Source organism: Leucoraja erinacea, chromosome 2, assembly GCF_028641065.1.
Source record: "Leucoraja erinacea ecotype New England chromosome 2, Leri_hhj_1, whole genome shotgun sequence".
In the NCBI taxonomy this organism is placed as follows: domain Eukaryota; kingdom Metazoa; phylum Chordata; class Chondrichthyes; order Rajiformes; family Rajidae; genus Leucoraja; species Leucoraja erinaceus.
Genome location: NC_073378.1, coordinates 112,925,832 through 112,951,758, shown reverse-complemented (window position 1 = coordinate 112,951,758; position 25,927 = coordinate 112,925,832). Strand labels below are relative to the sequence as shown.

Below are 25,927 nucleotides of genomic sequence, written 5' to 3'. Positions count from 1 at the left end.
CTGCCCACTCACTCAACCTGTCCAGGTCACCCTGCAACCTCCTAACAACCTCTTCACAGTTCACACTGCCACCCAGCTTTGTGTCATCCGCAAACTTGCTAGTGTTGCTCCTAATTCCCTCTTCCAAATCATTAATATATATGGTAAACAGTTGGGGCCCTAACACTGAGCCTTGCAGCACTCCACTCGCCACTGCCTGCCATTCTGAGAAGGACCCGTTCACTCCTACCCATGCGGTCACAGGGAGAACATAAAAACTCCATGCAGACATCACCCGTCATCAGGACCGAACCCGGGTCTCTGGTGCTGTAAGGCAGGACTTCTATCGCTGCACAATTGTGCCGCCCCTTAATATTAGGTCCATCGCACGGGATGGAATGAAAGAAAGAACTAATTGGGGCTTAAAAATCAGGTTGCGCAGTGCAATATTGTCACTGTTCCCGCCTTTAAAGGCAGTTCCATACAGGTAGCACCTTCTGCATGAAAAAATTGCCCCTCAGGTCTCTTTTGCATCCTTCCTTTCTCTACCTTCAACCTATGCCGTGCTGTTCTGAAATCCTCTACAGTGGAAAAAGACTGTGATTGTTCACCTTACATATGCCTCTCATGATTTTGTCTATCTTTTCAGTTCAGTTTAGTTTAGTTTAGAGATATATGCGGGGAAACAGGCCCTTTGGCCCAGCGAGTCAGTGCTGACCAATGATCCCAGTTCACTAGCACCATCTTCTACACACGAGGGACTATTTACAATTTTACCAAGCCAATTAGCCTACAACCCTGTACGTCTTTGGAGTGTGTGAGGAAACCGGAGATCCTGGAGAAAACTTCCACAGGTCATGGGAAGTATGAGCAAACTCCGTATAGCCAGCACCCATAGCCATGATAGAACCCAGGTTTCTGGCACTGTGAGGCAGCAGATCTACTGCTGTGCCACCGTGCTGCCCTCTCTACAAGGTCATTCCTCGGCCTCCAGGGATAACAGTCCCAGCCTATCCATATAACTCAAACCCCTGATTCTGGTAACATACTGCTGATTTTTTTCTGTAGTCTTAATGACATCCAGGGTGATCAGAACTGCGCTCCCTATTCCAAATATGGTCTCAGATGTTGCATGAGACCCCATCTCTTGTACTCAGTACCCCAACCAATGAATGCAATAAGGCCAAACACCACCTTCACCATCCTGTTTACCCGTGTGGCTGATTATCTATCCTATCAGGACTCATGTGGGTTTGTAAGTCCATAAGTTATAGGAGCAGAATTAAGCCATTCAGCCCATTATGTCTAATCCAACGATTCGATCGTGGCTGATCTATCTTTCTCTCACCACCCCATTCTCTTGCCTTCTCCCCATTACCCTTGACATCATGAAGACAGTGTACACAAAAGATTTGTTGCCACCTAAACTAAGTTGGACAGACTTTTGCCATGCACCCATTCAGCAACCTAGACTACTGGAGGAGCCCTGGAAGAAGAGCAATTGTCAAAGTTTATGGTGGCCACAAAGTGTCGCAGGGCCCTGCCTCCACGTAGCTGGGGATCAGGGGTCAGAGCAAGAGGAGAGAAAAAAGATTGATGTGGGTGTTGCCAGAACTTAGCTCAGAGGGCCTGAGCTACAGGGAGAGGTTGGACAGTCAAGGACTTTATTCCTTGCAGCGTAGGGGGCTGAGGGCTGATCTTCTATGTGTGTGTAAAATCATGAGAGGAATAGATAGGTAAATACATAGAATCTTTTACTGAGGGTAAGGGAATCCAGAACATAGGTTTAAGATGAGAGGGGCAAGATTTGACAAGATTTTTTTCATTTCAGAGGGTGGTGTATTTATGGAACAAGCTACTGGAGGAGGTAGTTGAGGCAGGTACTATCACAGCTTGGACGGGTACATGGATAAACTCGGGTAAATGACACTAGCTTAGATGGGGCATCTAAGTCGGCATGAATAAGTTGGGTCGAAGGCCCTGTTTCTTTGCTCTGACTCTATGACGATGAAATCCAGCCAGCTTTTACTATCTGTGCCAACCTTACTAGTGGGTAAAACTGGCAGTATCCTCCGCTGCCCATACATACACTGTTAATATGGCAAACCAGAAGTTATTGGCAGTGGTAGCCTGCTGCAGAATTTGCCAGTAGAATTAACATAGAAATCACTCCTTTGAGGTGAACAAACTATTTATACACGACTCTTGCTTGAGGACCAATTAAAAAAAACTTGTCTTGATCAAGCAGTAGTAATTGAGATTTTAATAGTGCGTTAAGGCTCAATTATTGCTGAACATCTTCCAAGCTCATAAAATATAATTTTACAAATGTGCAGCTCACTCCATTAGAAGGAAATAAAGATGTTGCTGATTTAATAATAAAATCTTAAACATAGAATTTTGTTATTTATGTTTCCTCCTTAATCTTGCCAGTATATTCCACGCATATTTATTTTTCTGTACAGAGATTTATGTTCTGCTTTTTAATTCCTGCTTTGCCTTCTATTCAAATTAATCAGTCTAATGGGTTAAACAGGTTTGCTCCTAATCCAGTTTATAGTTCAACATATCCTGTCTAAAGCTGCCAATTTCAGTTTGATGTTGGGAGAGAGAACGTCTGCTGAAGCTTTGGGGGGGAGGGGTCTTGTGAGTATGAGTTGACCATCAACCGTTCATTTACTGTAATTCTACACTAATTCTATTACATTCTCCCCACATTCCTATCAAAACTAACCCCCCCACACACCAACCTACCGCCAAGTCAATTTCAACCACTCACTTCCCAACTAGTGGTAATTTACAGTGCGCAGTTAGCCTACCAACCCACATAGAATATAGTGCAATACAACATAGGAACAGCCCCTTTGTCTCACAGTGTTCATGCTGAACATGTTGCCAAGACCAACTCCGATCTGCTTGCATATAATCCATATTCCTTCCATTCCCTGCATTTAGACTTTAGAGATACAGCGTAGAACTACTGAGTCCGCGCCGACCATCATGTCTGTGGAATTCTCTGCCTCAGAGGGCGGTGGAGGCAGGTTCTCTAGATGCTTTCAAGAGAGAGCTAGATAGGGCTCTTAAAGATAGCGGCGTCAGGGGATATGGGGAGATGGCAGGAATGGGGTACTGATTGGGGATGATCAGCCATGATCACATTGAATGGCGGTGCTGGCTCGAAGGCCCAAATGGCCTACTCCTGCACCTATTGTCTATTATCTATTGTCTATTAGTCATCCCATACACGAGCACTATCCTACACACACTAAGGACACTTTACAATTAACTGATGACAATGAACCTACAAACCTGTACTTTTTTGGAGTGTGGGAGGAAACCGGAGCACCTGGAGAAAACGTACGCTGTGCCAAGGAGAATGTACAGGATCGAACCTGGGTCTCTGAGTGCCTGGAACGTGCTGCCAGGGTTGGTGGTTGGGACAGGTACAATAGTGGCATTTAAGGGTGGCGCAGTGACGAGGCGGTAGAGCTGCTGCCTCATAGCGCCAGAGACGCAGGTTTGATCCAGACCTCAGGTGATGACTGTGCAGAGTTTGTACGTTCTCCCTGTGACCTTGTGCGTTTTCTCTGGGTGCTCTGGTTTCCTCCCACATTCCAAAGGTGCTGGTCTATAGATTAATTGGCAAGTGTAAATTGCCCCTGATGTATAGGGCTTAGAGCTGGTTTATAGATGGTTGATGGTCGGCATGGACAGTGGACCAAAGGGCCTGTTTCCATGCTATATCTGTAAACTCAAGAAGCTTTTGGATAGTCATATGGGAATATGCTGAGAATGGAGGGATATGGATTATGTGAAGGTAGATAGTCTTGGCATCATGTACAGCACAGACATTGTGGGCTGAAGGGCATGTTCTTGTGCTGTACTGTTCTATGTTCTATATTCTATGTTCTAGGCTGTGTGTGTTGACTTTGGAACAAAGGAAAACTGGGGGGAAATTTAACTGAGGTGCACAGTTTTAATGCAGAGAAGTCAATAACCAGGAGGCATAGATTTGAGTTTGTTGTGGAAGATTTACAGAGTTGTGAATAATATTTTTTTCACTCGGAGGGTGGTGAGTATGGAACCAGTGGAAATAGTTGAGGCATGTACCAATGCAGCATTTAAAAGACACTTGCACAGATACATGGATAGGAAAAGTTTAGAGGAATATGGGCCAAACTTGTGAAAAACTTGGCCTGGCTAGCTGGGTTACACCAGCACTTTCATTCACATTGTGTCCTGTGTATTAACCAGAATCTGTGCTTCTTTGTTTCTACATTCCTAATGGAGATATTTAATCATTTTGCCTCAACTTTATTCTGTGGTAGAGAAGGTTCACCACTCTTTGGGTGATGAAATCTTTGCACATCTCAGTGCTCAGTAGCCGACCTTGTGTACTAAGGATGTGACCCTTGGATTTCCTCACCATTGGGAATGCATCTAGTCTGTTTAATCCTGTCAAGATTTGATGAGTTTCGATGAGATCCACTCTTAATTTTTGGGGACATAAACTCAATCGTTCCAATCCCTCGTCATACATCAGTCGTGACATCCTAGGAATCAGTCCGGTGAACTTTCATTGTATTCTGTCTATAGCAAGAGTATACGTTCTTATATAAGACCAATAATTCACTCAATACTAAATGTGTGGTCTCACAAAGGTCCTGTCCTATGGAAGTAAGATGTCCCTGTTCCTACACTCAATTCTTCTTGCTGTGAAGGCCAACATATTAATTTCCTTTACAAGAATGTCATTATCCTGATAATTCTACTTACATTCATTACAAACCAGTGAAAGTTTGGCAGAAGGATTTTCCTTAAATTTGCTTGCAGCGCTAAATATACTCCTTGACTTCTAGCAAGCCAAAGGTTTGGACAGGCGCTAACTGTGTTGTAGATAGACACAATGTGCTGGATGGAGTAACTCAACGGGTCAGGCAGCATCTCTGGAGAAAAAGGATGGGTGACATTTCGGGTTGAGACCCTTCTTCAGACAGGTAATGCCCGACCTGAAACATCACCCATCCTTTTTCTCCAGAGATTTACTCCAGCACTTTGCGTCTAACTTCGGTTTGTACCAGTAGCTGCAATTCCTTTCTACACAAACAGTTTTGTAGAGATTTGACTGAAGGAAAGATGTCACAGTCAAAATCTTCTACAATATGAGCAGGAAAGAACTGCAGATGCTGGCTTAAATCGAAGGTAGACACAAAATGCTGGAGTAACTCAGCAGGACAGGCAGCATCTCTGGAGAGAAAGAATGGGTGACGTTTTGGGTCGAGATCTTTCTTCATATTGGGATATGGGATACGAGGTCTGAAGAAGGGTCTCGGCCCGAAACGTCACCCATTCCTTCTCTCCAGAGATGCTGCCCGTCCCGCTGAGTTACTCCAGCATTTTGTGTCTACCTTCTACAATATGAGATTTGTTGCAGATAATCCCCAAAGTACTATGTTCATAAAATAAGCTTTTGTGTGAATAGTGAAGCTTATAGTGGTGCAAATTAAATCTACCTGAAACACAAAGGTGGTGTTTATCTTAATGTCAAAACTCATTTCTTAATCCACAGGAGATGCTCAGACTGTGGGCCAGTGACGTATTGTGGCCTTCAGTAGGTGCTGTTGAGATTCATTTAATAATAAATACGCCAGCGTGTAACAAAAAGACCAAACTGTACGATCTTTTTGCGGCAGCATCGAAGCCTGTTGCAAAATATAGGGAGTTGTAATTGTAAATGCAAAGAGTTGCACAGCAATAGGGATGAAGAGATGAATGAGGCAGTGGTGAGCAATCAAATAGATTTGCTCTCACATGAAAAGAATGGTCAACAAAACATTAGTGTCAACCTTGACTAAGTTGTAGTACTTTCCTCATGCTACAAGTCCCTCTGTGGAAATATGAATGTAACTTAGGCTGACCCATCCGTGCAGTGTTGAGAGTGCTTTAGTGTTGGAACTCTTGACATTCAGATCAGCCATTCCATTCTCCGCCCTCTCGGCAGGCAATAAGAAATTTCATGGCACTAATGAGAAAACAGCAGGTTAGTGCTTCCAGTGTCCTGACTGAGTTTTTATTTTTAAATCAAACCTAAAAGAACAGATTAAATGGCCCTTTATTGCTTTCCTGCCCACGAGACTTGGTCTTCTGCAAAACCGACTACAGCATTTGTCTCTTTGACAATAGAAACGCTACCAAATTGCATCAGGAAATACACTGGGGTAGTGAAAGGTCCGTGAATGTGTTTATTTTTCCCATTCCCTCTCCTGCTTTCACTCATCCCCCCCCCCCCCCCCCCCCCTAAAGCCCCCTCCCCCCTCCCCACTTCCCCCCTCTCGATCATCATCACTTACCAAGTCAGATACCACATAGAATGTGGCAGACTAAAGCCTCGATCCCACTTTCACGACCTAATTGGCGACCTCTGCCGAGTTTGCCCTTGACTCGTGATGGTAGTCGCAGGTGGTCTTAGATAGTCATAGGTAGTTGTAGGTCGGTAACTGGCCCGAGAAAAAAAAAGCAAACATGACATCATTTTATCATGTGATTATTTCCCACTCGTAGCTAGTTGTAGTTGGTCTGAGGTGTGGAAGACTGAGGTCGAGGGGGGTCGTAGGAGGTCGTAAACATAGTCGTAGGAGGTTGTAGACATAGTCGTAGGAGGTCGTAGGAGGTCTTTTACTTTGGCGAGTTAACACCACCTTGACATTTTTTTCAACTCGTCTAAGGTCATCTAAACCCGTGGATTAGGTCATCCAATTTGGGACAGGCCCTTTAGTATGGGTGACTTTTGAAGCATCCAATTTGAAGTTGTCTTTAACTGTTCACAGCCCAGTTTAATGAAATTAAATAGGAAAAATTGAGTTTTTAAAACCTTACTTTTTGGTATGCCATCTATGCCTTGGAAATTAATAGACATCTCATTCAAATGTAGTAAGCTTAAACGAGGATGGGTTGCAACATTATAAAAGCAGCACATTGACGCAACGATAGAGTTGCTGCCTTACAGCGCCAGAGACCCGGGTTCGATCCTGACTACGGGTGCTGTGTGCACAGAGTTTGTAGGTTCTCTCTGTGAGCTGTGTGGGTTTTCTCCGGGTACTCCGGTTTCCACCCACACTCCAAAGACATACAGGTTTGCAGGTTAATTGGCTTTGGTATATTAGCCCGTGTGTAGTATAGCGTTAAGTGTGTGCAGGGATTACTGGTCGGTGTGGACCCTGTGAGCTAAAGGGCCTGTATCTCTAAACTAAACTAAATTAAACTAAAAGCTACAATTACATTTGGGATTATCACATGCAAGAACATTTGATCATAATACTGGTAAAGCATTCATAGAACTTGATGTATTATTTATTACCAGCTTTCTACCTTTTTTCATTGAATTACTCTAATTCTTATTTCTATTTCAGTGAAAGAGACCAGAGTGCTGGCCACTGGAGGTGCTTCCTCGAACTCGCATATACTACAGGTAGGGAGGATATTCACCTTGTGGCATCAAATAGAAGGCTTTTGGCACATTGGCCTTCATGAGTCAGGGCTTTGAGTATAGGAGTTAGCATGTTACGTTACAGTTGTACAGGATGAGAGGAATAGATCGGGCAGCCACAGAGAGTCTCTTGCCCAGAGTAGGTGAATCAAGACCAGAGGAGGTGAGGGAAGAAAGATTTAAGAGGAGCCTAAGGGGTAACCTTTTCACAGACGGTGGTGGATGTATGGAACGAGCTGCCGGAGGAGGTACAGAGTGGTTGTGGCAGGTAGTATCTCAAGGTTTGAGAAACATAGGAAAGGTTTAGAGGGATACACGGAAGTGGGACTAGCTCGGATGGACACCATGGTTGCATGGAGGGATGAACTGAAGGATCTGTTTCCGTTCTGTATGATTATGACTTCACCCCCTTTCACACAGCTCCACCTTACAATTAATGTGATTAAGGTAAGTACTTCTGGATTCTGCTGACTCTGACACCTGAGGGTCAGGTGAATGTGTCCGTGTATCCCTCTAAACCATGTGGGCGGGCGCGACTCACGTCGCAGCGGCCTCTGCAGTCCGTTTGTATTTTTGTTATTTTTTGTCCCGTTTTAATGTAGTTTTTATTATTTTTTTGATGGCGATGTGTGTGTGTGTGGTGTGGGGGGGGAAACTTTTAAAATCTTTCCCCTGCACGGAGAACCCGACCTTTTCCCTGTCGGGTCTCCGTTGTCGTTGGGGCTGCACCGTGGAGCGGCCTCCAGCAGGAACGTCCTGGGGCTCCAGTCACGGAGCTGGGGACCTACTCACCATCACGAAGCTGGCCGTGTCCGGAGCAGGTGGAGCTGTGATGGCGCGCTGCTGTGACCCGACCCCCGGAGATTCAGAGGCTTACCGCAGGTCTGGCAGACGGTAATATCGGGAGCCCGCGGGTCCCTGGTGGGAGACCGCTTTTCGAGGCTTCTGCAACGGCGACTTCACCCGCCCGAGTCACGGGGTCGAGGAGTGCCTGGAGCGGGGCCTTACATCACCGCCCGGCGTGGCTTCACCGGCTGCCGGGGGCTCGAACAACAAGACCCGGAGCGTGGCCTTGCATCGCCCGGCGTGGCGTTAATGGTCGCGGGACAATTGGGATCGCCCGCCGGGGGCTTTGACTCTGACATCGGGAGGGGAATGGGGAGTGCAGGGGAGAGATACGTTTTTTTTGCCTTCCATCACAGCGAGGAGGAGATGCGCTGTGATGGATGTCTGTGTAAATTGTGTTGTGTCTTGGGTCTTTTTTTCATGTGTGTATGACTGCAGAAACAACATTTCATTTGAGCCTCTATGAGGTTCAAGTGACAAATAAATTGTATTGTGTATTGTGTATGTCATCAACCACCATATCAGGATGAATCGGTGCTAGTCTCCATCCTGTGGCTAGTATGTAGTCATTGGGCTATCCAGTTAAGAAGATATTTGGCAACTGACACTCTGGAAAGGAAACACCGTTTCTTTAGTTTAGTTTAGTTTAGGTCAGTTTCGTGTCATGTGTACTGAGGAGTGAAAAGCTGTTTTGTTGTGTGCTATCTAGTTAGCGGAGACACTGTACATGATTACAATCGAGCTGGCCACAGCGTACAGATACATGATGTTTAGTCGAAGATAAAGACCAGTAAAGCTTGTTTAATGATAGTCTAAACGTCTCCAATGAGATGGATGTGAGGTCAGGACTCTAGTGTATGGTTCAGTTGCCTGGTTATAACTGGGAAGAAACTGTCCCTGAATCTGAAGGAGGGAAGGACACCTGTACCTTCTTCAACCTCATTTATTGCATCCGCTGTTCCAGGTGTCAAATGCTCTACATCGGTGAGACCAAACACAGGCTTGGCGATGGCTTCGCCCAACATCTCCGCTCAGCTCGCAATAACCAACCTGATCTCCCGGTGGCTCAGCACTTCAACTGCCCCTCCCATTCCGGATCCAACCTTTCCGTCCTGGGCCTTCTCCATGGCCAGAGTGAGTCCCACTGTAAATTGGAGGAGCAGCACCTCATATTTCGCTTGGGTAGTTTACACCCCAGTGGTATGAACATTGACTTCTCCAACTTCAGGAAATGCTTGCTTTCTCCCTCCTTCCCCTCCCCTTCCCAGCTCTCCCACAGCCTACTGTCTCCGCCTCTTCCTTTCTTTTCCCCCCCGGCCCCCAAATCAGTCTGAATAAGGGTCTCGACCAGAGAAGTCGCCTATTCCTTCGCTCCATAGATGCTGCCTCACCCGCTGAGTTTCTCCAGCATTTTTGTCTACCTTCTGAATCTTAAGGTGTGTGTTTTCACACTTCTGGACCTCTTGCCTGATCGGGGAGGGGAGAAGAGGGAGTCTTTAAGGAGTCACCCTTAACATTCTCAAAAGCAAACAAACTGCAATGAACAACGCTGCCTCTGAGCAACCAGATACTCAGATGTTACTGTTTCATATCTGAGCCCCTTTGTTAGAACAAGCTGATAAAAAATAATGTAACCTTCACCTGCAGATAGATGGGCAGAGGAGTGGATAGAACAAAGAGAAGATCGTGGATGAGTCGCGCCCCGATCACTCCCTCTTCTCCCTTCTCCCATCAGCCAAGATGTATAGAAGTGTGAAAACGCACACCTCCAGATTCAGGCAGTTTCTTCTCAGCTGTTATCAGGCAACTAAACCATCCTGCTAACAACTGGAGAGTGGTCCTGAGCTACTATCTACCTCACCAGAGACCTTGGGACTATCTTTAATTGGACTTTACAGGACTTTATCCTGCACTAAATGTTATTCACTTGATCATGTATCTGTACACTGCGGATGGCTCGATTGTAATCATGTATTGTCTTTCCGCAGATTGGCTAGCACTCAACAAAATCTTTTCTCTGTATCCGTGACAATAAACTAATTTAAAAAAAAAAGAGGAGAGTTCCAAAAGCTCACTTCAGTCTGTATTAAATGAATGACATCATATTTCTGATTTGTCTTCCTTGGCTGTAAATTCTTCCACAAGAGGAAACGCTCTCTCCACATTTACACTGTCAATACCCCTCAAGATTTTACACGTTGCAATGAAGTCACTCTTCTAACTCCAGTAGCTGGTCACAGGCAAGGAGGGGTTTTGATCGGCAGATGGTTGGAACAAAGTCCAGAGAAGCAGAACATTGGAGACATGTCAGGTTTATCCACCTATTACCTACCACGCTCTATCCCGCCCCTCCTCTCTTCCAGCTTTCTTTCCCCCTGCCCCCCCCCCCTCGCAATCAGTCTGAAGAAGTGACCCGACTCGAAACGTCAACCATTCATGTTCTCTAGATATGCTGCCTGACCCAGTGAGTTACTCCAGCACTATGTGTCCTTTCTAGTACAAGCATGCCTTGTTTGTCCAACTATCTGTCTTAGGACAACCTGAACTCCAGGCCTGGTAAGTCTGGAGGGCTTGAGCTATAAGGAGAGGTTGGGTAGTCTAGGGCTTTATTTCTTGGAGCACAGGAGGCTGAGGAATGATCTTACAGAGGTGTATAAAATCATGAGGGGAATGTCTGGAATAGGTAAGGAGAATGGGGGAATCAAGAACCAAGATCATTGTTATAAGGTTAGATGGGAATAATTTAATAGGCATTTTGGGGTCGGTTGGGGGCGCTGTGAGTCGGCTGCCCTGCCAGTAGCGTGTTCATTATTTCAACTTTTGTGGGTTTTTTTAGTGTGTCCAAATGTTAGTTTAGGTGACTGTCAGTATATCTCGTGTAGGGGGTGGTGTGGGGAAAAAGGGGGAAACCGCTTTTCAGTCGCCTCCTCGACGGAGAGGCGACTTTTTCCACGTCTCCTCCCTCGCGGCCTAACAGCTTGGATTGGAGCGGCCTTTCCCGGAGCCGGGCCTGGAGCTTCAGCAGCAGGCGCAGCATGGACTTTTACATCGTGGAGCGGGGCGAATCCTTGCCGGGGCTCACCAGAGAGGAGTGCTCCGATCGCTGGCCTGGTCTGCGGAGCTTCTAGCCGTGGGCGTGGCGTGGACCTTCCATCGCGGAGTCTGGGATCCCTCGCCGGGGATCGCCGGAGAAGAGCTCCGACCACCGGCCTGCGGCCTATAACATCCTGAAGCCGCGGTCTCCGGTAGCAAAGTGCCGATTTGGGCGCTCCAAGCCGCGGAGTGTGATCGACCGTCCCGACATCAGAGGTTTGATCATCCCGATGAGAGGGCCTGTACATCCGGCCGGCCGTAGCGGCAACTATGGAGGAATCATGGCCCTGACCACGGATGAACAAAGGAGGAGGACTGACTGAACTTTGTTGCCTTCCACCACAGTGAAGAATGCTGTGGTGGATGTTTGTGTTAAATTCTATTGTGTATTGTGTGTTCTTTTTTAAGTGTATTGCTGTCTGGCAAATTCATTTCACTGCACCTTCGTTTTGTATAAATTTGAATCAGTTTAACTTTGACTTTGAATCTGAGGGGAAATTTTTTCATTCAGTGGGTGGTGGGTACATGGAAGGAGCTGCCAGAGGAGGTAGTTAAGGCAGGTACAAAAACAACATTTAAAAGACACTTTGGACAGTTACATAGAATGGAAAGGTTTGGAGGGCTATGGATCAAACACAGGCAAATGGGACTTGCATAGATGAGGCATGTTGGGCGGTATAGACGAATTGGGCCGAAGGGCTTGTTTCCCTAGGTATTTCTCAATGACTCTTTGACACTCTGAGCATCCTTAATATCCTTCTTTGAATAAGGAAACCAATACTTGTCAGATGAAGTCTTCAATGAAAGCCCTGCAAACCTGATGCATAAATTCTCTATTTGGGCATTCCGTTCCCTGAGAAATAAATTAAATTGTGTTAGTTATAATAATTACTTGCTGTATCCATACACTAGGCTTTTCCGTATCATGCATCTGAACACCCAGATTCTCAACATTTAAGAGCTCTGCAATTATTTTTATAATGTTTCCAACCCTCTCACTGACTTCAACGTTGGTGCCATACATTTGTGAGTAGTGTTTTCCTATACAATTAAAATGAATATTTTCTGTTCTAATGAATGATTTGTGTGGTACAAACGATGTGTGTGTGAGTGTGCGTGTGTGTTTGTTTCCTGAAGTCTTATGATTAATTTCTCAACGGGTTGCCTGATTTTATTCCACTTCACCAGGCGTCTCTTGCCCTCCTCAGCCACAGTCTCTGGTGTGACTGCATGTGGCGCCAGTAGCTTCTTCGGGACTGCTCCATTAAACAGCAATAACGGAGAATGCATAGTCACCACCTGTTTGTTGACTTTTTCTGCAGGTCTTGGCAGATGTGTTCAATGCCCCAGTGTACACAATAGACACAACTAATTCAGCTTGCCTGGGATCTGCTTACAGAGCAAAACATGGTATGTGGAAGATATGAATCTCAAGACATTTGTTAAAATAATAAAATATCTAAGGTTTTCATTTAGTTACATTAGACATTTTATAATTGCATTATAAGCACTTTTTGCCTCTTTTAATTTCAACGGCTATAAATGTTCAATATAATGTAACTACCGTTGCACTGAATGTTGTACACTTTATCCTATAAATGTGTACTGTGGACGACTTGATTATATACATGTACAGTATTTTTGACTGGATATCAATTGCATAGAATGGGCTTCATGGTCCAACTAGTGTGAGGTAACGCCTCCATCGTACTTCATCTGACCCTATTAATATTGTTATATTCATTTCTGTCACACATTTGGCCAGATTTCTCTCAGGCATCAATAGATGGAAACCAAAAGATAAGGAGTTAGTGTAGGTTCTGATTGTAAAGGATCAGCCATGATATTATTAAGTGGTGAGTTAGAAACAAGGGGCCGAATGGTCTTCCTGCCATTTCTTATGATGCTATGTTCCATGAGAAACTGTTTTCTTTTTTTCGTAGACTCCAGATTCATGTCACTCTTAAATAAAGAGCTGTCCCCAGAATTTCCCTGTGAGAGTGTCGTGGAATGATATATCAGGGAAACAAGCCCTTCGGCCCAACTCATCCTTGCTGACCAATTTTTGTTGCCAAGCGAATTCCATCTGCCTTCATTTTGCCCATATCCCTCTAAACATTTCCTATTTGTGTACCTGTCCAAATATCTTTTAAACATTGTCATTGTACCTGCCACTACAGCTTCCTCTGGCAGCTCGATCCATAAACACACCAACCTCTGTGTGAAGAAGTTGCCCTACAGGTCTCTTTTAAATCTTTCCCCTCTAACATTAAACATATGCCCTCTGGTCTCGTCTGATCTACCCTGGGAAAAAGATTGCAACTATTCACCTAATGTGAATTCACCTGTGATTTCTTTGATTAACGCATTTATTTCCAACAACACTAAGTGCAGACCCGTTGGGGTCTGCTCCCCCAACGCAATATTCCACCACTCACCCATAGCCCCCAACTGCGCAGGCGCGGCTCATTTCCCCTCATCCCCCAGCACTCCCTCCCCCTCCTCATCACCCTCTCTCTTCTTTCCCCCTCCCCTCCCCCAATCCTTCCCTCCCTCCCCTCCCTCCCTCCCTCCCTCCCTCCCTCCCTCCCTCCCTCCCTCCCTCCCTCTCCTTTCCCCTACCATCTATCACTCCCTCCCTCCCTCCCTCCCTCCATAACTCCTCTCCCCTCCCTACCCACCTCATATCCCTCTATTCTCCACCTCCCCCACTCCTCACCTCCCTCTATCTTCCCCCCAACTATCCCTCCTCACCTCCCCCACTGCCCTCCTCTCCCTCTATTCCCCACTCCCTGCCTCACCCACTCCCACCTCCTCTCCCTCTATTCCCCCTACTCCCCCACTCTCCCTCCTCACCTCCCCAACTTTTCCCCTCCCTCCCTACCCCCTCCTCTCCCTCAATCCTCCCCATCTCCCTCCTCACCTCCCCAGGATCTCGAGGGTGCCGCTCCTTTCCCTCCTTGCGTGCCCCGGAGGCAGCAACGCTGCCGCTACAGAGCCAGGCTCAGCGCCCAGGCCTCGGATCGTTGCGTGGCCTCTCCCCATCCCTGGAGCAGGCCGTTGCCACAGCTACCGCTGCCAGCCTCAGCGCCCAGGCTCCGGATCATCGGTGTTGCCTCTAACTTTTAAAATATACCATCGATCTGAACAAAACTTGCTTCACTAGCACAGGACAAGGTGAGTAAGGTGGGGCAAAAATTGTAGCGCTATCATGTACCGTTTTTGCGCAAGTAGAAAAACACGCAAACTTTTGTGTCAAATAGGCACAACAGAGGATGTACTTCCTACGGCAGCTGAGGAAGCACAATCTGCCACATAGTCTAAGGTTCTCTAATGAGATAGATGGTAGCTCAGGACTACTCTCTAGCTAGTGATAGGATGGTTCAGTTGCCTGATAACAGCTGGGAAGAAATTGTCCCTGAATCTGGAGGTGGGCATTTTCACACTTCTATACCTTTTGCCTGATGGGAGAGGGGAGAGGAGGGAGTGACCGGCGTGAGACTTAACCTTTCTCTTTCAAATCTTGACTGACTTGCTAGGTATTTTCACCTTTTAATTTCATATTTACTTTTACACGTTTTATTTGCACAACAGGTTTGGAAGCAGCATCGGGACAGTCATTTGCAAATTCAGTGAAAATGGCTGTATCACCAAAGTTGGCAGTCAAACCCAATTGTGAAGCAGAAAAGGTGAGAGCAAGAGTAAGAGATGGAGGGAGAGATCCTCTGAATGTGTTTACTTTACTGGCTTTAATAATTCCCTACCACTTCTCTCCTCATGACGTTGAACATGGTCCCACAAGCATACGCAGTACTACCATTCCTGATTAGATATTTAATGATGGTGGACTCTACATGGCCTGGCAGCAAGTTCCACTGTACATTCACGTATCTGCTCTCCAGCAGAATGTTGGGTACAAGGTGTGTGGAAGGAACTGCAGATGTTGGTTTATACCGAAGATAGACACAAAGTGCTGGAGTAACTCAGCGGCTCAGGCAGCATCTTTGGAGAAAACGGAATAGGTGACGTTTTGGGTCGGGACACTTCCTCAGACTGAAGATCTGATCCAAGTCTGGGATTGAAACTTCCTTGAACCCTTGTTTTTCCAACTTTGTCCATGCTCTAAACAACTGTTAAAGTTCCCTACCTGGGTTGTCATTACAAAATCTACTTACAATGTAACTCGGCTGAACTTCCAGTCTGATATCCAGCCTGAAATTAGATGTTTGCTGCAAAATATGGAGATGTACTGAAATGTCTGCACTTAAGAGTCATAGAGTCCCATCTGCATGTCCCACCTGCCTGTGTTTGGCCCTTATCCCTCTAATCCCGTCCTATCCATGTACCTGTCCAAATGTTTTTTAAATGTTGTGATAGTACCTGCTTTAACTACGTCCTCTCGTATGGCAACTCGTATCATACACCCACCACCCTTTGTGTAAAAAAATTGCCTTTCAGGTTCCTGTTAAATATTTCCCTCCTCACCTTAATCCTATGTTGCCTGGTTCTTGATTCCCCTATTCTGGGCAAAAAACTCACTTACCCGACTTATTCTTCTCATGATCTTGTCCACCTCTATAAGATCACCCCTCATCCTCCTGCGCTCCAAGGAATAAAGTCCCATCCAAAACTTAGAACAGCCACCTGCCACAACTTGACGGTTTGTGCGACGGAACTGGTAGAACTTAGTCGACTCCCACAAATAATTTGGGCTTTGACATAAAGAATGTATATTTGAAATTTGCAGAGGGAAAATACTTGTCTGACTGTGGCGTAGGATATTAAGGTCTTTGGCAAAGTGAGGGGATGGTAGATGGGAGATGCGGGGCAATTGAATGTGTTAGATATAGTTATAGAGTCATTGAGTCATACATAGTGTGATAGTGTGGAAACAGGCTTTTGACCCAACAATGTCCCAGCTACCCTAGTCCCACTTGTCTGCGCTTGGTCCATAACCCTTCAAACTTGTCCTATCCATGTACCTGTTCAACTGTTTCTTAAACGATGGGCTAGCCTTGTGAGTGTCACAGAATCATAGAGTGATACAGTGTGGAAACGGGCCCTTCGATCCAACTTGCCCACACCGTCCAACATGTCCCAGCTACACTAGCCCCTCCTGCCTGTGTTTGGTCCATATCCCTCCAAACATGTACCTGTCTAACTGTTTCATAAATGTTGGGATAGTCCCTGCCTCGACTACCTCCTCTGGCAGCTTGTTCCATATACCCAACCACCCTTTGTGTGAAAATGTTACCTCTCAGATTCCTATTAACTCTTTTCCCCTTCACCATAAACCTATGTCCTCTGGTCCTTGATTCACCTACTCTGGGCAAGAGACTCTGTGCTTCTACCTGATCTATTCCTCTCATGATTTTGTACACCTCTATAAGATCTTCCCTCATCCTCCTGCACTCCACGGAGTAGAGACCCAACCTACTCAACCTCTCCGTATAGCTCACACCCTCTAGTCTTGGCAACATCCTCGTAATTATTTTCTGAACCCTTTCAAGCTTAACAATATCTTTCCTATAACATGGTGCCCAGAACTGAACACAATATTCTAAATGCAGTCTCACCAACATCTTATACAAATGCAACATGACCTCCCGACTTCTATACTCAATACTCTGACTGATGATGGCCAAAGTGCCAAAAGCCTTTTTGACCACCTTTGTTATGCATTTGTACTCCTAGATCCGTCTACTCCACAACACTACCCAGAGGCCTACCATTTACTGTGTAGGTCCTGCCCTTGTTCGACGTCCCAAAACGCAACACCTCACACTCCTCTGTATCCTCAGCAGAATGATGCTAGAGACGTTTATTTTAGAGATACAGTGTGGAAACAAACCCTTCGGTCCACCAGGTCTGTGCCGACCAGCAATCACCCGTATGCGAATTCTATCCTACACACTAGGACCAATTTATTTTACGGAAGCCTATTAACCTACAAACTTGCATGTCTTTGGAATGAGGGAGGAAACCAGAGCATCCAGAGAAAACACGCGCAGTCACAGCGAGAACGTGCAAACTCCGTAAAGTCACCAGTAGTCGGGATCGAACCCGAGTCTCTGGCACTATAAAGCAGCAACTCCACAGCTGCAACAGTAGGATAGCACACTACATTCTGAACAGAAAGCAGAGCAGAGGGGTAAGAATGTAGTTTATATCCATTGTCTCCCTTGACAATCCATCATCAACAATCATTAATTTCTCCTTAAAGTAATTAAATCCAAAATGTCTTTTTACCTTTTCTAAATCTGAGCCAAACCTCATCTCGTTATCTATGACAGTGATGAACACACTGATGTATGACTTTTTTTAATGCTCTTTATGATCTTGAATGCTCCTTGAAGTACACATCTTGAGCCTTTCCCTTTCTTGTGCAGAAAATCTCAGTTATCACATCCGCTCCTAAAACCTTAGCACCAAATCCCAGCAATAGATTTAATTTAGAGAGGTGACGTTTCTGGTCGAAACATTTTTTTTAGACTGATTGTCTGAATCATCGCACACCCTGTCTGAAGGAGGATCCGACCCGAAACTTTACCTATCCATGTCCACCAGAGATACTGCCTGTTCTGCTGAGTTACTCCAGCACTTTGTGACTTTTTTTTGTAAACCAGCATCTGCAGTTCCTTCCATCTGAATTTAGTTTGTCTTCTTCACGCCCCTCTTCAATGTCTACTTTAAATAAAGCATATGATAATGCGTAGTCATCCTGAAACAGTTTAAACACCGCTCAGTTTAACCACTGAACGAATTTGAACGAATTTGAACGATTTTCATCCAACCCTAATCCTTTCTCCACCGACCACCTCTTGCTACACCTTAGAGACGTTTTTTTTATCGTGTATTTTGATCCTGTTGTCTTGGTTTTTGCACGATCTTTCTTTTCGCTGTATTGTAAAATGTATGTGTAATTTACATTTAATTTATGTTTTGTGTGTTGTCTGAGTCTATGTGCCTGCGGTGTTGCTGTAAGCAAGATTTTCATTGTACCTGTATCTCAATGTATTTCTGCAAATGACTTGACTTTTCATTGCTGTGTAGCCACCACCGGTTTGAATTATTTACGGCCATGTTGTGATGAGCGCCACACTATCCATCATGTGGGTAGTTTAGTTTAATTTAGTTTAGTTTCATTTATCGTCATGTGTACAGGGAAACAAGGAAAAGCTTTTGTACCCTGTGAAATAACCACTGCAGTTCACTATCCTTTCTGAATCTCTTGATGTTGTGTTTGTTCACCTTAAATAGTGTCTGCCCATCATTTTCACATTCTTTCACACCACTGATGGCATCCTTGTATCCCTTCATTATCACCTCTTCCCCAGCCAACAATGGATCATTATAGGCTCCACCCCTCCTTGGTCATCTGTTGCCAGCCCTGATTTGTTCTGGCCTTTTCTTACCTCCAGTTCCCCCACCTACGTTGTTTCTGAAGAAGGGTTCCGACCCAAAACGTCACCCATCCTTTTTCTCCAGAGAAGCTGCCTGACCTGCTGTTGCAACAGCTCCTTGTGTCTATCTTTCGTATAAACGAGCATTTGCAGTTCATTTTTGCACACTCTTTTTGTATTTGACTTCCTGTTAACTTTCAGATTCAGATTCAGATTCAGATTCAATTTTAATTGTCATTGTCAGTGTACAGTACAGAGACAACGAAATGCATTTAGCAGTTGCCATACCATACTGTGATGCAGTTGGTAAGGATGCTCTCGATGGTGCAGCGGTAGATGTTCACCAGGATCTGAGGAGACAGATGGACCTTCTTCAGTCTCCTCAGGAAGAAGAGATGCTGGTGAGCCTTCTTGATCAGAGTTGAGGTATTGTGGGTCCAAGAGAGGTCATCGGAGATGTTGACTCCCAGGAACCTGAAGCTAGAAACACGTTCCACCTCCGTCCCGTTAATGTGGATGGGGGTGTGCGTGCCGCCTCTGGACTTCCTGAAGTCTACAATGAGCTCCTTGGTCTTCTTGGAGTTAAGGGCCAGGTTGTTGTCAGCGCACCATGCTGCTAAGTGCTGGACCTCCTCCCTGTAGGCCAACTCATCGTTGTTGCTGATGAGGCCAATCACCGTTGTATCATCTGCATACGTGATGATGGTGTTAGTACCATGTACAGGTGTGCAGTCATAGGAGAAGAGGGAGTAGAGGAGGGGGCTCAGCACACAGCCCTGTGGAACGCCGGTGTTCAGGGTGAGGGTTGAAGATGTGTGCTTGTCTAACCTCACAGACTGGGGTCTGTTGGTTAGAAAGTCCAGTATCCAGTTGCAGAGGGAGGGGTCGATGCCCAGGTTACCGAGTTTGGTGATCAGTTTTGATGGTATAATGGTGTTGAATGCTGAGCTGTAATCGATGAACAGCATTCTTACGTAAGTGTCTCTGTTGTCGAGGTGGGAGAGGGCGGAGTGAAGTGCCGTTGAGATGGCATCCTCCGTACTCCTGTTCTTGCGGTAGGCAAACTGATAGGGATCCAGTGTGGAGGGTAGGCAGCTTTTGAGGTGTGCCAGGACCAGCCTCTCGAAGCACTTGGTGATGATGGGGGTAAGTGCAACTGGGCGGAAGTCGTTGACTTGCCGCAGTGGAGTGTTTTGGCACTGGCACGATGGAGGTGGTTTTAAGGCAAGTGGGGACAACTGCTTGGGCAAGTGACAGGTTGAAGATGTCAGTCCAGACGTCTGTCAGCTGCGCAGCACAGGCCCTGAACACGCGCCCGGGGATGCCGTCAGGGCCAGCAGCTTTACGTGCATTAGTCCTACTCAGTGCCACGTATACGTCGTAGGGGGTGAGTGTGAGGGGTTGGTGATCGGCAGGTAGCACAGCCTTGATGGCTGTCTCTAGATTGTCCCTGTCGAAGCGGCCATAGAAGTGATTAAGCTCCTCAAGGAAGGAGGCGTCGCTGGATGTGGGGGTGGTGTTGGAGGGTCTGTAGTCCGTGATGGCCTGGATGCCTTGCCACATGCGTCGGGGGTCGGAGTTGTTGTTGAACTTTCTGTTGTTGAACAACTTTCTGTTGTTTGTCAAGAGCATAAGCCCCAGTAGTAATGTCTAGTTTATCCTCTTAGTTCCTCATTGTAGAATGTAGTTATCTTTTCATTCTGTCTATTTATTTACATCCTGCAGTTCCTGTGCTAGTTTCTACAAAATCTATATTCACACATTGCTGCCTTAGGAATCAGAGAATGAGAAGAGGAGTTTCAATCTCTGACCTTTGCACCAACCATCTACCTATCAAAACCCGTCCTTGCCTAGGTCTACTTCTCACCCTCCATTCTGCCTCTCTTCCCTCCCACCACACACAGTCTGAAGCAAAGATCCTATAGTGAGCAAGATAGTCCACTCGACGAAAAAAACGTAGTACGGTCATGGGCAGATTCATGGGTAATTATAGGCCCCATTTCCGTAACCGGCTTCCGTCTCTGCACCAAAGATCCCATAGGATACTAATGCGGAGACGGAAGCCGGTTACGGAAACATCCGCGTAAAAATAAAAGTTATTTGGCAAATATCTTTTCCTCATTTTCAGAATTTTAATTTATTAACACAAACTGTCCCCCCGCAACGTTGATTACACTGCGAGTCGGGTCAGGTCGGGTCCGGTTACGGAAATGGATGAAAAAAAGGCCCACGTTCTGTTCCGTTGCGTACTACACGTCAGCCCATTTCATTTAGCAGGAGTGGTCCATCTTGCTCCGCTATAGGATCTTTGGTCTGAAGAAAAGTGCCGACCTGAAACGTCACCTATCCATGTTCTCCAGAGATGCTGTGTGACCCGTCAAATAATTCTAGCACTTTATTTCCTTTTTTGTAAACCAACATTTGCAGTCCCTTTGTTTCTACAGTAAGCCAATTAATATGTTAGGCTTGGTCTACCACTCACTGAGATCGTATCTCCGAGCTAAATCCATTAGTTTAGTAAGGTGTAGATGCAACCAAGTTCCTGTCGGCCCAAGATGTTAATTGGCTTACTGTAGAAACAAGCAGATGCTGGTTTACACCAAAGTTAGACACAAAGTGCTGGCGTAACTCAGCAGGTCAGGCAGCATCTCTGGAGAAAAATATATTTTGTGTAAGGACCCTTCTTCAGGTGGAGGGTCTCGACTGAAAACGTCACCTATCTTTTTTTCTCCAGTGATGCTGCCTGAACAGCACTTTGTGTTTATACAATTAATTAAGGATTTGAAGAAGGGTCCCAAACTGAAACATCATCTATCCATGTCCTCCAGAGAAGCTGCCTGACCCATTGAATCACTCTAGCACATTGTATCTTTTATTGTAAACCAGCATCTGCAGTTCTTTGTGTCTCCATATATCTGCCTTATTTATGGCTTTAGTTAACAAATGTCCGTCATCTTCAGATTTTAAATTACAATTGGCCCATTATCAATCCTTGCTGGCAGTAAAGAGGTCCAAAACTTGTGAAGGGAGGAGTAGAAGTTTTAGACGTCTTTATTGTGACCTTATGGCATTCCGGGAAGGCGTAGACCCAGCGTAGCTGTTTCCTGAGTCTGAAGAAAGATCTTGACCTGAATCGTCACCTATCTATGTTTTCTAGAGATGCTGCCTGACCTGCTGAGTTACTCCAGCACTTTGTGCCCATTATGTAGCCGATTCCTTACTGGCCAGAGCACTGCTTACTGTTGAAACAAGCAACTGCAGATGTGGCAGGGTGGGGCTGCAGTAGAGTTGCTGTCTTACAGCGCTTTCAGCGCCAGAGACCCGGGTTTGATCCCGATTACGAGTGCTGTCTGTACGGAGTTTGTACGTCCTCCCCGTGACCACATGGGTTTTCTCCAAGATCTTCGGTTTCCTCCCACACTCCAAAGGTGTACAGGTTTGTAGGTTAGTTGACTTGGTATAAATGTAAATTGTTGCTAGTGTGTGTAGGATAGTGTTAGAATGCGGGGATCGCTGGTCGGCGTGGACTCGGTGGGCTTAAAGGCGTGTTTCCATTTTGTATCTCTAAAACAAACTAAAAACTACAGACTGGGAACTGAGCATTAAAGGCCCTATTTTATTTCGACATTGCATCAGTTGCTTTGATTCTGGAAGTCATCCACCATCCGCTTCTCTTCTAAAGCTTTAGGGGTAAATCTAGCGCACGGCAGACGACATATTAGTGAAGTACAGCAATTATGCCTAATTAATGCATGCAAATTAATTAATTAGGAAATAGGTTTCTGTAACTTAACACTCTAGGGTTTAATTTTCTCTAGCAATGCAACAGTTAAAGTGTTTGCATAAAATCGCTTTGTTCCTTCAACACAACATTTAAGCTGCCCTGTTTATTTTAATTGGCTTAATGACTTTGTTAAAAGAACACAAACAGATTTTACATCTGTGCACTAATCAATGTATTTTACCTGAAGAAATTGAGCCCCTGGGATAGATATCCTAGTCATTGGTCATTTTTACAGTGACTTATTGCCATGCTGTAAATGCAGTCAAGGCATCAAGGCTGTTTTGGGCAAGTTAATTACCATGTATTAACATTGCTAATGTGCTTCGTTTGCACGTTGAGGTGTTAAACATGAATAATTCCAACTCATTTCTGATTTAAGGTGTTTTACCATTAGAGATGAGTTGACTTTTGAGTTTAGTTTATTGTCACGTGTACTTGGCTACGGTGAAAATTGTTTGTTGCGCGCTAACCAATTAGTGGAGAGACAATGCATGATTGCAATCGAACTGTCCTACAGATACAGGATAAAGGGAATAACGTGAATAATGTTTAGTGCAGGATAAAGCCAGTAAAGTCCAATCAAAGATAGTTCAAGGGTCCAATGAGATAGACTGCTCTCTAGTTGTTGGTAGGATGGTTCAATGTCCCTGAATCTGGAGGTGTGCATTTTCACACTTCTATACCTTTTGCCTGATGAGAGAGGGAAGAAGGGGGAGTGCCGGGGTGTGACTGGCCCTTGATTATTCTGCTGGCCTTGCCGAGGCAGCTTGAGATGTAAATGGAGTCAATAGAAGGTAGTCTGAAGAAGGGTTTCGGCCCGAAACGTTGCCTATTTCCTTCGCTCCATAGATGCTGCTGAGTTTCTCCAGCTTTTTTGTGTAACCTTCAATAGAAGGGAGGTTTGTTCGTGTCATGGTCAGGGCTGCGTTCACAATTCTCTGCAATTGTGAACACAGACTTGCGGTCTTGGATGGAGCTGTTCCCAAACCATGCTGTGATGCATCCAGATAAGTTTTAAAAAAAAATCAGAGTTTTCCGTGTTGATAATTAGCCAGTTAGTGATTGAACCTAGACACAAGGAACTACAGAAAAAAGAAACAAGCTACTGGAGAAACTCAGCCTCTCGGGCAACATCTCGGAGATAGGTCACATTTCGGGTCTGGACCCTTCTTCAGACTCCAGATATGCTGCCTGACCTGCAGAGTTACTTCAACATTTTATGTGTCTGTTTGTAAGCCAGCATCTGCAGTTCCTCGTAGAAATGGTTCATTGTAGATTCTTGTAGATAAGGAACTACAGATGCTGGTTTACAAAAAAAAGACACAAAGTGCTGGAGTAACACAGCATGTCAAGCAGCACCTCTGGAGAACATGGATAAGGCGACAATTAGGGTGGGGGCCATACTTCGGACTTAAGAAGGGTCCTAACCTGAAATGTTCTCCAGAGATGCTGCCTAACCCCCTGAGTTGCTGCAGCACGTTGTATATTTTTTAGTGACTGGACCTTCCGTGACAAAACCTTGTTGGTTTAGTTTAGTTTATTATTATTGTCACGAGTATTGAGGTACAGTGAAAAGCTTTTTGGTGCATGCTATCCAGTCAGGGAAAAAATGATACAGGATTACAATCAAGCCGTCCACAGTCTATAGATAAAGTTCAAAGTTTATAACTGTTAGTGCAAGATAAAGTCCAGTAAAGACAGATTAGATAGTTAAAAAACTGGGATACCTGTTTCCATAAACCCTTAATGGAATATGGGAAAACTATTTTTCTCTGTGTAAAGGGAACAAAATTATTCAGTCAATTTTAGACAAATCTGATCAGCCACAAAAAATACTTTTTCTCAACTTTTCAGGCAGTAACTGGTGTTTTATTTGAAGGTTTTTATTTGACTTTCTGCCTTATCTGTACGGGTGTATACACTGTGCTCCTGATAAAACATGAGCATCATGAGCTGTCCATGCTCTGCAGCAGTGTATCAGTGTCGTGGGCAGCCTGGAACACCCAGTTAGTTACCAGTTTAAAGTCTCAGCATGTGAACAGTGAAAATGTTCAGCCTGCAAATGAATCACTATCACCTCTGAATATATAGCAAGTAGCAAGTATTTAAGCTGCAACTCCTTTTTCCATTTGTCTCATCTGGTATGCTTGCCTTCATTGGCTGAGGCATTGAGTCGGTCTGAAAGTCACAATGCAGCTTTATAAGATGTTTTTAGGCCACATTTGAAGTATTGAGTGCCGTTCTAGTCACCCACATTGCAGGAAGGATGTGGAGGCTTTGGAAAGGGCACAGAGGAGGTTTACCAGAAAATGCCTGGATTAGCTACAGAGAGAAATTGGACAGATTGGATTGTTTTCTCTGGAATGTCAGGGGTTGAGGAGAGGATTGATGGGAATATATACATTTGTGAGAGGTTAGATATGGTAGATAGTCAGAACCTTCTTTCTCAGGATGGAAATATCAAATACTTGACATAGCCTTAATGCGAGAGTTTAGTTTAGTTTAGTTTGCTGAAACAGGCCCTTCGGCCCACGGAGTTCGCGGCGACCAGCGATCCCCGTATACTAGCACTGTCCTACACACTAGGAACAATTTACAATATTTACTGAAGCCAATTAACCTACAAACCTGCACGTCTTTGGAGTGTGGAGGGAAACCGAAGCACCTGGAGAAAACCTACGCAGTCACAAGAAGAACGTACAAACTTCGAATAGACAGCACCCGTCGTTGGGATCGGACCCTGGTCTCTGGCGCTGTAAGGCAGCAACTCAGCAACTCTACTGCTGTACCACTGTGCTGCCTCGAGATGAGCAATGTTTACAGAGGATGTGCGGGGCAAGTTATTTTACACAGAAGGTAGTGAGTGCCTGAAACTTGCTGCCGGGAGTTGTGGTTGAGGCAAATATGATCGTGGCATTTAAGAGACTGTTGGATAGGCACATGGGTATGCAGGGAATGGATAGATATGGATCACGTGCAGGTAGATAAGAGTCAGTCCTGGCACCATGTTTGGCACAGGAAAATGTGGGCCGAAGGGCTGTTCCTATGCTGTACCATTCTATATGAAACAGAGGTAATGGTTCAGCGGTTATGCATGTAACACTGGTAATGCAGACGAGGTTGACTATAAAAAAATAAATGCCCCATAATTTGGAAGTTATGAAGTATTATACAGTGTATTTAATTATTTTCTTCCCTCATTAATTAGCTCATTTAATTTCTGGGCTGCAGGGAAACACTTAGTGTTCTTTATCACGGTTTTGACTATTCAGAGGAATAAATGATAGTTCTTGCATCCCTTCACTTAAAGTGCCACAGGCTGGCAGTGTCACAGTT

General features: G+C 45.2%; 1 protein-coding gene across 1 annotated transcript in view; it reads left to right on the top strand.

The window, feature by feature from the left end:
* xylb (xylulokinase homolog (H. influenzae)) overlaps window positions 1-25,927 on the top strand; it is a 139,704-nt gene that overhangs the window by 103,042 nt on the left and 10,735 nt on the right. Inside the window, exons 15-17 of the mRNA XM_055663846.1 lie at window positions 7,389-7,447; window positions 12,727-12,814; window positions 14,999-15,093. Of these exons, the coding sequence (XP_055519821.1) occupies window positions 7,389-7,447; window positions 12,727-12,814; window positions 14,999-15,093 (242 nt within the window). The remainder of the gene's footprint in view (window positions 1-7,388; window positions 7,448-12,726; window positions 12,815-14,998; window positions 15,094-25,927) is intronic.